The following is a 13,522-nucleotide window of genomic DNA, read 5'->3' as shown; positions in this document are numbered from 1 at the left end:
AAATAACAGCCAGCTCCCGCTCTCTGCAAATAACAGCCAGCTCCCGCTTACCTCCTGCACTCCGCTCTATTGGGTGAGTGTAAATACCAGCCAGCCCCCGCTTACCTTCTGCACTCTGTTCTTTTGGGTGAGTGTAAATAACAGCCAGCCCCTGCCTACATCCTGCACTCTGTTCTATTGGGTGACTGTAAATAACAGCCAGCTTCTGCTTACCTCTGGCACTCTGCTCTATTAGGTGAGTATAAATAACAGCCAGCCCCCGCTTACCTTCTGTACTCTGCTCTATTGGGTGAGTATAAATAACAGCCAGCCTCTGCTTACCTCCGGCACTCTGCTCTATTAGGTGAGTGTAAACAACAGCCAGCCCCCTCTTACCTCCTTCACTCTGCTCTATTGGGGGAGTGTAAATGACAGCCAGCCCCTGCTTACCTCCTGCTCTCTGTTCTATTGGGTGAATGTAAATAACAGCCAGCCCCCGCTTACCTCCTGCACTCTGCTCTATTGGGTGAGTGTAAATAACAGAAATAAAATAGGACAACATTTCATAAACACAAAGCAGTGTGGCCTTTCAGCATGCATCTATTTTGAGCCCCTTGTACCTTGTATCTCCGGGTAATTGCTGATTAGGACCAGAGCGAAGTTCAGCGTGGTGGTGGTGGTCTCAGTCCCAGCAGCGAGCAGGGCGATGAGAGTCATCAGGAGGCTGGTCTCACTGAAATGGCCCCCCGAGGGCTTTTTCTCCTCCTGGGAGGAAACCGGAAACTGGTCATTCATTTTTCTTCAAAGTATACATATTCTAACAAAGTAACACCTAAAACAGGGGGTCTCCAAACGTTCTAATCAAAGAGCCAATTTTCTGTCCTTCAGACCTTTAGACTGTCCTGAGACTGTGCTCAGTGGGAGTAGAAAATGCCTCATCTTTGGTATTATGGGAGGAATAGTGCCCCATCTTTGGTGTCAGTGGGAGTAATAGTGCCCCATCATTGGTGTCAGTGGGAGGAATAGTGCCCCATCATTGGTGTCAGTGGGAGGAATGGTGTCCCATCATTGGTATCAGTGGAAGGAATAGTGCCCCATTATTAGTGTCAGTGGGAGGAATAGTGCCCCATAATTGGTGTCAGTGTGAGGATTAGTGTCCCTTCATTGGTGTCAGTGGGAGGAATAGTGCCTCATCATTGGTGTCATTGAAAGGAATAGTGCCCTATCTTTGGTGTCAGTGGAAGAAATAGTGCCGCATCATTGGTGTCAGTGGGAGGATAGGTGCCCCATCATTGGTGTCAGTGGGAGGAATAGTGCCCCACCATTGGTGTCAGTGGGAGGAATAGTGCCGCATCATTGGTGTCAGTGGGAGGATAAGTGCCTCATCATTGGTGTCAGTGGGAGGAATAGTGCCCCATCATTGGTGTCAGTAGAAGCAATAGTGCCCCACCATTGGTGTCAGTGGGAGGAATAATGCCCCATCATTGGTGTCAGTGGGAGGAATAGTGCCCCATCATTGGTGTCAGTGGGAGGAATAGCGCCCCATCATTGGTGTCAGTGGGAGGAATAGTGCCCCACCATTGGTGTCAGTGGGAGGAATAGTGCCACATCATTGGTGGATTGCTTCACCAGTCTTCAGGTCCCTGGCATGTTTACTGTGGGAAGCTGGCTGTTACCCCTTCCCACTGCGCATGTGCAAGTTGCGCTGCACCCTGTGAATGGTCTCACAGCCTCTTGGGACCTGTGACGTGTCCCAACAGGTTGCGGGCGGGGGGGGGGTTTCCAGTGTGTTAGAGTGCATTTTGCTGCGATCCAGATTCTTTCCATCCCCAGGTCAAGTTTTATCTGCCCTCCATCACCATCATCTGTTCCATTATAAATAAGTGCTGTTGGCACTATATCCTGTATAATAATAAATGGTGCTTCCCCTGCTATCCTCCCTGGAAGGAGAGGAATCACTGGGTGTTACAATGTAACTCTATGGAGAGGAGCTGTCCATGGTGCTGAAACTGTTTATTTTTACATAGTCTCAACACCTAAAGATTTGCCTTTTTTTTAACCCCTTCCCACCACGGCTTCCTGGCCCTTTAAGAGCTTCTTGATGTTTGGAGGCAGGCATTTGGGTCATGTGACAGCTGTGATTGGCTGTCACAGGGGTCACGTGATCAGAAAGCTGCTGCTCAAGTGTGCTTTGGGAGGTTTCCCATCCCTGCCTGCAAATGTGCAGGGAGTGCGCGCTCAGAACAAAAATTGTTACATTTAGGGTGCATATATATGGAGGTCTCTCGGCGTTAACCACTTTACGCCCGCGTTATAGCCAAAATACGGCTACAGCGCGGGCTTAAAATGACGGGAGGGGGCGATCACAGAGCGTGCTGCGCCAGGGGACTCAGCTGATCACAGAGCAGGGTAAAGGGCCAGTCACAGCGGGCCCTTTACCATGCTGTCAGTGTGAAGAAAAGAAGCAGGCCATTAACTGGCTTCTGTTAGATGGGCTTTAGTTTTCTTAGTAATCACCAGTGCTGCAAATCAGTGCCCTCCATTGCTGCTAATCATTGCCCACCAGTGCCACCTATCAGTGCCTCCTGATCAGCGCCCGCCAGTGCCCATCAGTGCCACCTATCAGTGCCACCTATCAGTGCCCACCAGTGCCACCTATCAGTGCAGCCTCATCAGTGCCTCCTGATCAGTGCCCACCAGTGCAACCAATCAGTGCTGCCAATCCGTGCCTACCAGTGCCACCTATCAGTGCAGCTTCATCAGTGCCACCTATCAGTGCTGCCAATCCGTGTCCATCAATGCCACATATTAGTGCCTATCAGTGACACCTTTCAGTGCAGCATCATCAGTGCCTCCTGATCAGTGCTCATCAGTGCCACCTCCTCAGTACCTAGTAGTGAAGGAGAAAAATTACCTGTTTGCAAAAATGTATAACAAAATATGGAAAACTTTTTATTTTATGTCTACATTTAGACCCCGTTCACACTGGGGCGACCTGTCAGGCGACCTGGTCGCCTGCCAGGTCGCCTGCCATAGAGAAGCTGTGGACCCGTTCTAATAGGAGCGACACAAGTCGCTCCAACTTAGAAAAAGGGTCCGGAACTTCGGCGTTTCGGGGGCATTGACTTACCCATCTTGAGGGCTGTTGCTGTGTGCTAGTGAATGGGAATGGTTCTCAAAATTGAAAAAGTATTCATACCCCTTTACGTTTTCCACATTTCGTCATGTTAACACCAAAAAAACGTAAATTTATTTTTTGGGGATTTTATGTGATAGACCGACACAAAGTGGCACATAAATGTGAAGTGAAAGGAAAATGATTTTCAACATTTTTTACCAATAAATATGTGAAAAGTGTGGCTGCATTTGTATTCACCCCCCGGAGTCAATACTTTAATACTTTGTAGAACCGCCTTTCCCTGCAATTACAGCTGCAAGTCTTTTTGGGGATGTCTCTACCAGCTTTGCACATCTAGAGAGGACATTTTTGCCCATTCTTCTTTGCAGAATATCTGAAGCTCTGTCAGATTGGATGGAGAGCGTCTGTGAACAGCAATTTTCAAGTCTTGCCACAGATTCTCAGTTGGATTTAGGTCTGGACTGTGACTGGCCAATTCTAACACATGAATATGCTTTGATGTAAACCATTCCATTGTAGCTCTGGCTGGATGTTTCGGGTCGTTGTCCTGCTGGAAGGTGAACCTCCGCCCCAGTCTCAAGCCTTTTGCAGACTCTAACAGGTTTTCTTCTAAGATTGTCCTGTATTTGGCTTCATCCATCTTCCCAACAACACTGACCAGCTTCCCTGTCCCTGCTGAAGAAAAGCATCCCCACAATATGATGCTGCCACCACCATGTTTCACGGTGGGGATGGTGTGTTCAGGGTGATGTGCAGTGTTAGTTTTCCCCCACTCATAGCGTTTTGCTTTTAGGCTAAAAAGTTCAAATTTGGTTTCATCTGAGCAGAGCACCTTCTTCCACATGTTTGCTGTGTCCTCCACATGGCTTCTCCCAAACTGCAAATGGGACTTCTTATGGATTTCTTTCACCAATGACTTTCTTCTTCTCACTCTTCCATAAAGGGCAGATTTGTGGAGCGCACGACTAATAGTTGTCCTGTGGACAGATTCTCCCACCTGAGCTGTGGATCTCTGCAGCTCCTCCAGAGTTCCCATGGGCCTCTTGGCTGCTTCTCTGATGAATGCTCTCCTTGCCCGGCCGGTCAGTTTAGGTGGACGGCCATGTCTTGGTAGGTTTTCAGTTGTGCCATACTCTTTCCATTTTCCCATGATGGATTGAACAGCGCTCTGTGAGATGTTCAAAGCTTGGAATATGTTTTTATAACCTAACCCTGCTTTACACTTCTCCACAACTTTATCCCTGACCTGTCTGATGTGTTCCTTGGCCTTCAGGATGCTGTTTATGCACTAAGGTTCTCTAACAAAGAGGGCTTCACAGAACAGCTGTATTTATACTGAGATTAAATTACACACAATAATAATAATAATAATAATTTACTAATTAGGTGACTTCTGAAGGCAATTGGTTCCACTAGATTTTAGTTAGGGGTATCAGAGTAATGCCTCGTACACACGCAACGATTGTTGGTCGTGAATTTTCGGCCAACGTCCGATCGGCTGATTTTCGGCTTGTTAGTATGATGCTTCCGACAACCGACTGCGACTTTTCGGCCGAATAAAATCTGGTGTGCAGGCTATAACATTTTTGTTGGCTGTCACCACAACCAATGCTGTATTTTGGCCTAGGCCAACAAGGCCCAGGCCTAGGGCGGCACTTTGCAGGGGGGCAGCAAAGAAGCCGCCCCCCCTCCACTTGAGACTCTATTGGCCACTGGTTGCTAGAGCCGCCTCTCTCAATCCCCCCTCTCTCTCACCCCCCTCTCTCTCACTCTCATCCCCCCTCTCTCTCACTCTCATCCCCCCTCTCTCTCATCGTCCCTCTCTCTCACCCCCCCTCTCTCTCTCTCCATCCCCCCTCTCTCTCACCGCCCCTCTCTCTCACCCCTCTTCTCTCTCTCACCCCCCTCTCTCTTACCCCCCTCTCTCTCTCATCCCCCCTCTCGCTCTCTCTCTCTCTCTGTCTCTCTCTCATCCCCCTTTCTCGCTCTCTCATCCCCCCTCTCTCTCTCAACCCCCCTCTCTCTCTCTCCTCCCCCTCACCCCCCCCTCTCTCTCTCCCTCACCCACCGCCTCTCTAGTGAGATCTCAGGGGTTATGCTGGGACTTGTAGTCCTTCAATTTTGGAGGGAGCCACATCCATTAAAAAAGGAGTAGGGCAAAGTTACATAGGTGGGGGAGGGGTGGGCGCCCAATTTTAGTCTTGCCTAGGGCAGCACAAAACCAAAATACACTACTGACCACAACGGCCGATTTTTCGTCAGTCAGTACAGATTTCGGCAGACAAAAATCTGATGAGCAAGACTGGGCATGCTCAGAGAAGAAAAAACACACGGAAAGTAAACCATCACATGACATCACTTCTGAAGTTGGTTTTTGTTGGCCAACAAAAGTCCAGTGCAAGTCTAGAGCACATTTCAACCAACACAACAACACTGGACAAAAGATGGCTGATCGGTCGGCCGATAATTGTTGCGTGTGTACGAGGCTTTAGTCTCCATTCTCACTAGCACGACTTGTCAGGCGACTTGGTCAGCCTGACAAGTCGTGCACCGTCGCGGTCCATTGACTGCTACAGGAGCCGTTCTAATAGGAGGGACACAAGTCGTTTCCGACTTAGAAAAAGGGTCCTGTACTACTTCGGGGCGACCTGGAGCGACTTGCATAGACATTCATTTTATGAAGTCTGTGCAAGTCGCGCCGAAGTCGTGCTGCACGCGACTTCACAGGTCGCCCCGAAGTCAGATCCGACATAGTGTGAACGGAGCTTAAAGGGGGGTGAATACAAATGCACCCCACACTTTTCACATATTTGTAAGAAATGTTGAAAACCATTTATCATTTTTCTTCCACTTCACAATTATGTGCCACTTTGTGTCGGTCTATCACATAAAATCCCAATAAAATACATTTACGTTTTGGTTTTAACATGACAAAATGTGGAAAATTTCAGGGGGGTGTGAATACTTTTTCAAAGCACTGTATCTAGAGTATGAGGTTTCAGAAAGCAGAATTGCTGAGTACCGGCTAGGGATAAAGAGGCAGCAAAGCTGTGCTTGATGTACATGTTTAGACTTTTAGGCTACGTTTCCACTATTGCGCCTACATAGTCGCGCGATTTCAAGCGCGACTATGTAGTGCGGCTACTTCTGGGGACTTCAGTGTGACTTCCTTCTATGAGGGACAAGTCGCACTGAAGTCGCCTAAAAGTAGTGCAAAAACCTTTTATCAAGTCGCTGTGACTCAAGTCGCAGCAGTTAGAACGGTCCTACTTGAAAATGATAGGTTTTGACTTGTCATGCGACTTGACATGTGTCAAGTCGCACAACAAGACGCACTAGTGGAAACGGGGCCTCAATAGGCATCTTAGGAACCATATACTGTATCAATTTTGCAAGTTTTCTGGATCCTGGGCGATCCTTCTATCTTTCCCAAGCCAAATCACACTGCGGGAGATCGCACAGGGATGTGGAATGCATTCATAGGCGTGCGCACAGGGTGTGCCAGGTGTGCCTGGGCACACCCCAATCACCCCTTGTGGTGCAGATTCCCCCTGTTTAGACCCCTGATATTTCACCAAAGCTCCCTAACTAGGCTAACCCAAAAAAAAAAAAAATTGTAAAAAAGAATAAAAAATAACAATAAAACTACAGACACCGATCTCTAACCTACTGACACCATCAGTATATACACATGGATATGTGTTTGAGCTTTGGGGTGCACACCCTAATGCAATAGGCTGCGCACACCTATGAATGCATTTCTGTGTGATTCTGGTCTAAACTGGCCTTAAATTAAAAAAAAAAAAAACAAAAACAGTTTCTCTCCTGCTGGACTACAGTACACCTCCCCTTTTCCTACCTTTGTAAAATAACAGGTGGGCAGAGATGAAAACACTGGTTGAAGTTTCAATATAGCGGAGTCACTATGCTGTTAGCTCATTACAGGAAGTGAGGTTTTCTGGTTCCGGGATTTTATCTGTACGCGCAGTGTTTTTAACCACTTCAGCCCGGAAGGATTTGCCCCCTTTATGACCAGGCCATTTTTTGCGATTCAGGACTGCATTAATTTAACGGACAATTGCGCGGTCGTGTGACACTGTACCCAAATACAATTGATGTCTTTTTTCCCCCCACAAACAGAGCTTTCTTTTGGTGGTATTTGGTCACCTCTGCGATTTTTTTTTTTTTGCGCTATAAACAAAAATAGAGCGACAATTCTGAAAAAAAAAAAAACAATATTTTTCACTTTCTGCTATATGACATATCATTGAAGGACGGATGAATGGAAAATTGTACCAGGACATTCTTGTTAAAAATCTGCTGCCATCTACCATGATGATGAAGATGAAACGAGAGAGGACATTTCAGCAAGACATCCCAAAGCCAAAGCCAAGGAAATATTAAAATAAAATAGTAATTTGGTAAGGTGGAAATTCCTTCCAATAGGTCAAGTGGACTTTGAAGGACGTGGAGATGTCAATTGAGATGAGCACAAGACGTCGCATAAAAATGTCGTAGGAAACTCCCTATTGGTTTCTAAAAAAAAAATACCGCTGCTAGAATGGCCCAGCCAATCACCTGAGTTGAATCCAATAAAAAAATCTATGGAATAAACGAAATATCACAGTTCATACAGGGAGTGCAGAATTATTAGGCAAATGAGTATTTTGACCACATCATCCTCTTTATGCATGTTGTCTTACTCCAAGCTGTATAGGCTCGAAAGCCTACTACCAATTAAGCATATTAGGTGATGTGCATCTCTGTAATGAGAAGGGGTGTGGTCTAATGACATCAACACCCTATATCAGGTGTGCATAATTATTAGGCAACTTCCTTTCCTTGGGCAAAATGGGTCAAAGGAAGGACTTGACAGGCTCAGAAAAGTCAAAAATAGTGAGATATCTTGCAGAGGGATGCAGCACTCTTAAAATTGCAAAGCTTCTGAAGCGTGATCATCGAACAATCAAGCATTTCATTCAAAATAGTCAACAGGGTCGCAAGAAGCGTGTGGAAAAACCAAGGCGCAAAATAACAGCCCATGAACTGAGAAAAGCCAAGCGTGCAGCTGCCAAGATGCCACTTGCCACCAGTTTGGCCATATTTCAGAGCTGCAACATCACTGGAGTGCCCAAAAGCACAAGGTGTGCAATACTCAGAGACATGGCCAAGGTAAGAAAGGCTGAAAGACAACCACCACTGAACAAGACACACAAGCTGAAACGTCAAGACTGAGCCAAGAAATATCTCAAAGGTTTTATGGACTGATGAAATGAGAGGGAGTCTTGATGGGCCAGATGGATGGGCCCGTGGCTGGATTGGTAAAGGGCAGAGAGCTCCAGTCCGACTCAGACGCCAGCAAGGTGGAGTACTGGTTTGGGCTGGTATCATCAAAGATGAGCTTGTGGGGCCTTTTCGGGTTGAGGATGGAGTCCAGCTCAACTCCCAGTCCTACTGCCAGTTTCTGGAAGACACCTTCTTCAAGCAGTGGTACAGGAAGAAGTCTGCATCCTTCAAGAAAAACATGATTTTCATGCAGGACAATGCTCCATCACACGCGTCCAAGTACTCCACAGCGTGGCTGGCAAGAAAGGGTATAAAAGAAGAAAAGCTAATGACATGGCCTCCTTGTTCACCTCATCTGAACCCCATTGAGAACCTGTGGTCCATCATCAAATGTGAGATTTACAAGGAGGGAAAACAGTACACCTCTCTGAACAGTGTCTGGGAGGCTGTGGTTGCTGCTGCACGCAATGTTGATGGTGAACAGATCAAAACACTGACAGAATCCATGGATGGCAGGCTTTTCAGTGTCCTTGCAAAGAAAGGTGGCTATATTGGTCACTGATTTGTTTTTGTTTTGTTTTTGAATGTCAGAAATGTATATTTGTGAATGTTGAGATGTTATATTGGTTTCACTGGTAAAAATAAATAATTGAAATGGGTATACTGTATATTTGATTTTTGTTAAGTTGCCTAATAATTATGCACAGTAATAGTCACCTGCACACACAGATATCCCCCTAAAATAGCTAAAACTAAAAACAAACTAAAAACTACTTCCAAAAATAGTCAGCTTTGACATTAATGAGTTTTCTGGGTTCATTGAGAACATGGTTGTTGTTCAATAATAAAATTAATCCTCAAAAATACTCATTTGCCAAATAATTCTGCACTCCCTGTAGAAGAGGCCCACGGAATCTTCAAAATGTGTGTGGAAGACTGGGCCAAAATCACACCTTAGCAACGCTTGCGACTTGTTTCTCCATACAGGAGGTGTCTTAAAGCTGTCATTACCAACAAAGGATTTTGTATCCAGTAGTAAACACATTTCTGTTAGAGTGTTTAATACTTTTTCATTCCATTTTATTACACAGAACTTCATTTCTGAACGTATTTGTTTTAGTGTCTTTGTATGTATGGATTGCATGGGTTGTCACCGACATGTGGTGAACATTTCATGTCAATATCACCTTTACCAAAATACACTGCTCAGAAAAAATTAAAGGAACACTTTTTAATCAGAGTATAGCATCAGGTCAAACTCCTGGGATATTGATCTGGTCAGTTAAGTAGCAGAGGGGGTTGTTTATTAGTTTCAGCTGCTTTAAGTTAATGAAATTAACAACAGGTGCACTAGATGTGCAACAATGAGACAACCTCCAAATCAGGAGGAGGCCACTGACATTTATTTCTCTACTCATCTTTTCTGACTGTTTTTCACTAGTTTTGCATTTGGCTAGGCTCAGTGTCACTACTGGTAGGATGAGGCCATACCTGGACCCTATAGAGGTTGCACAGGCAGTCCAACTCCTCCAGGATGGCACATCAATACATGCCATTGCCAGAAGGTTTGCTGTGTCCCCCAGCACAGTCTCAGGAGCATGGAGAAGATTCCAGGAGACAGGCAGTTACTCTAGGAGAGATGGACAGGGCTGTAGAAGGTCCTTAACCCATCAACAGGACCGGTATCTGCTCCTTTGTGCAAGGAGGAACAGGATGAGCGCTGCCAGGCCCCCCAAAAATGACCTCCAGCAGGTCACTGGTGTGAATGTCTCTGACCAAACAATCAGAAACAGACTTCGTGAGGGTGGCCTGAGGGCCCGACGTCCTCTAGTGGGCCCTGTGCTCACTGCCCGGCACTGTGGATTGGCATTTGCCATTGAACACCAGAATTGGCAGCTCCACCACTGGTAGGGTTGCCACCTCATCCCTTTGTTATGTAATGGTATCAGCCAATGATCAGACCAGTGGTGATGTGCAATTTCTACTTTACTTAACAATGTGGAACGTAGATTACACAGGAGATCATGTGAACAGTGGTTTGCAGTACAAAACAGCAATATGAGGAAAGGAGAAATATTCATAAAACGTGTGAAAACAATTATATTGCAGCTCTAGTAATGGCCACTAGATGGCAGCAGAGTGTTCTCAGTTCAGTTTACAGATAGGAAAAGATTTGAATATTCTCACGTGTTCCCAGAGATTGATCGTTCATTCAGCAGACTGTGAGCTGAGGGGATTTCCTGCTGGCACAGACTTCACACAGGCACTGCTGATGCTGACTTTGGTCAGGAGGCTCTGGGGGCCGTAGATAGGACCAACCGACTGCTTGGACAACTTCTCCACATGGACTGTAACAGAGTCCTCTCCAGTGACTGGGGCTTGGATAAATACTGCGTGCTCTTGTGCTCACTGCTGGAGGCCCACACACCAGACTGATCAGATGAGGGCCCAGCACCTTGGGACAGCTCACTTGCCCAGTCACTGCTGTCCCATCAGGCAGGATCTCTCTGAGCACAGGAAGCTGGGCGGAGCTGGCATTTATACTTCCTGGGCATGTCCTGGAACTCAGGGGATGCTGGGAGCCCAGAGGATTATGGGGAATTGAGTTAAAGGGACTTGCACCTGCATCTGGATAAAGGGGCACACCACTACACCTTTAAAACAGAACACATATTAATTACACAGGTTCTGTGGCTGATTAAGGTGGTAATTAAACTCACTTGGAGCCTTCTCTGCATTAAATTAGCCTCAGAACCTGTGTAATTAATTTGTGTTCTGTTTTAAAGGGATGAGGTGGCAACTCTAACCACTGGCACCCTGTGCTTTTCACAGATGAGAGCAGGTTCACCCTGAGCACATGTGACAGATATGAAAGGGTCTGGAGAAGCCGTGGAGAACGTTATGCTGCCTGTAACATCGCTCAGTATGACCGGTTTGGTGGTGGGTCAGTGATGGTCTGGGGAGGAATATCCATGGAGGGACGCACAGACCTCTACAGGCCAGACAATGGCACCCTGACTGCCATTAGGTATTGGGATGAAATTCTTGGACCCATTATCAGACCCTATGCTGGTGCAGTGGGTCCTGGGTTCCTTCTGGTGCATGACAATGCCCGGCCTCATGTGGTGAGAGTATGCAGCCAGTACCTGGAGGATGAAGGATTTGATACCATTGAATGGCCCCCACACTCGCCTGACCTAAATTTAATAGAACACCACCGAGACCAGTGGCGGATCCAGGGGGGGGGGCATCGAGTCAATTGCCCCCCCCCCCCCCCCCCCCCGAGAAAATAGTACCAGGTTTAAGTTTACAGAGGCATTCTATAAATGCATCTGCAGGTACTTTATTTCTGCTTCCCCGGCTCCCAGAAGACCTAAAATATAATCCCTAAGCCCCATCAGTTCAGAGGGGCCCAGGATGCTGTTTCATAGAGAGAGTTTTTTTTTTTTATTTCCCTGCTCAGGTGGATTAATACCACCAGGAGCCGCATTTTGCGACATTAAAATGAAAGTTCCGGCCAGGCGGAGTGATATCAGTCAGCAGCCTCATCACTGACTGACTCCTGCAGCCAATGGGTGCAGAGAGGAGAGGGCGGGCGCAGAGAGGAGAGGGAGGGCTCAGGCTGAGGGGGAAGCCTGAGACACAGCAGCGTGCGTGTGTGTGTGAACACACTGAGAGGGACAGATCTTCATAGCAGACAGGGGCAGTAAGGAAAACGTCTAGACTGCAATTAATTCATTTGTCTCCAAAAAGGTACAGTAACACACCCATCCCCCTTCACCTATGCCATGTCCTTGCTGCTGGCCAGCCACCATGAGGAATTATACAGCAGCTAAATGCCATCATCATCATTATCATCATGATAATCACACAGTACAGATGCATTGAGCCACAGCACATGTATTGTGTGATTGTCATGATGATATAGAATGACAGTGAAAATAATCTTCCGGCCTCCTTTACACAGGGTGTGCTGCAGATGAGTCTAACATGCAGGGCTGTCATTTAATGGCTTTAGGATGCATAAAGTGTTGCATTTATCCCAGTGCTGGCATCCCATTTTTTTTCTACTGAGACACACAGCCACTGTGTGCCAATATGTCATGCCTCCTGGTGTGCATGCAGGGTGCTTTCATGGACCTGCACCAGCGTGTCATATCAGGACACTGCAGCCATGTGTCAGAATACAAATAAATGGCATGCAGGCATGGGGATACATGGAACACTTTAAAACATTGTCACTGTTTTAACCACCTGCCGACCAGCCGCCACAGTTATATGGCGGCAGGTTCTCGCAAATCATCGTACCTGTACGGTGGTGTGCAGGATTGATCCTGGGGGTGCGCGCCCACTTGCCAGCGGGGAAGCTGAGGCACAGGGCCAGCAGCCGCGATTGGCGCTGGGCACCTGCAATCCCTCCCTGTGAAGAGAGAACGACGGTCTGCAGTTGGAAACGCAGCAGACCGTTGTTGTCTCAGGAATCACTGCAGAGCTCCTGTGTTCCTCCTATTTAGGAACACAGGTCTCTGTATTGGTATTACAAGCCCACCCCCACAGTTAGAAAGCACCCCCCAGGCTCACACTTAACCCTTTGATCACCCCTGGGTAAACGCCTTCCCTGCCAGTGTCATTATTACAGTGACAGTGCATATTTTTAGCACTGATTACTGTTGTAATGTCACTGGTCCTCCCAAAAATGTCAGTTAGGGGTCCGATCTGTCTGCTGCAATGTCGCAGTCCCGCTAAAAATCGCAGATTGCCGCCATTACTAGTAAAAAAAAAAAAAAAATGACAGTGCCCCTCCCGAGATTAGACTCTGGATCCGCCCCTGACCGAGACATTGTGTTTTGGTCCATCTGATGCCACCAGGTTGCACCTCAGTCTGTTCAGGAGCTCAGTGATGCCCTGGTCCAGATCTGGGAGAAAATACACCAGGACACCATCTGTCCTCTCATTAGGAAAATGCCCCGACCTTGTCAGCCATGCATACAAGCACGTGGGGGCCATACACACTACTGAGGACCATTCTGAGTTGCTGCAATGAAATTTCCGCAAAATGGACTAACCTGCTGCATCATTTTTTCACTTTGATTTTCAGGGCATCTTTGAATTCAGCCC

At 47.0% G+C, this 13,522-nt stretch overlaps 1 protein-coding gene across 2 annotated transcripts in view; it reads right to left on the bottom strand.

The window, feature by feature from the left end:
• Positions 1 to 13,522, bottom strand: part of LOC309556117 (cytochrome P450 2C29-like) — a 72,092-nt gene that overhangs the window by 9,654 nt on the left and 48,916 nt on the right. For both annotated transcript variants that reach the window (XM_082258460.1, XM_082258461.1), the window contains one exon: positions 600 to 744. In XM_082258460.1, the coding sequence (XP_082114586.1) occupies positions 600 to 744 (145 nt within the window). The remainder of the gene's footprint in view (positions 1 to 599; positions 745 to 13,522) is intronic.

Source organism: Pelophylax lessonae, assembly GCF_965119305.1.
Source record: "Pelophylax lessonae genome assembly, chromosome: 5".
NCBI lineage: Eukaryota > Metazoa > Chordata > Amphibia > Anura > Ranidae > Pelophylax > Pelophylax lessonae.
The sequence above is the reverse complement of the archived record's forward strand: the minus strand, read 5'-3'. Positions and strand labels throughout refer to the sequence as shown.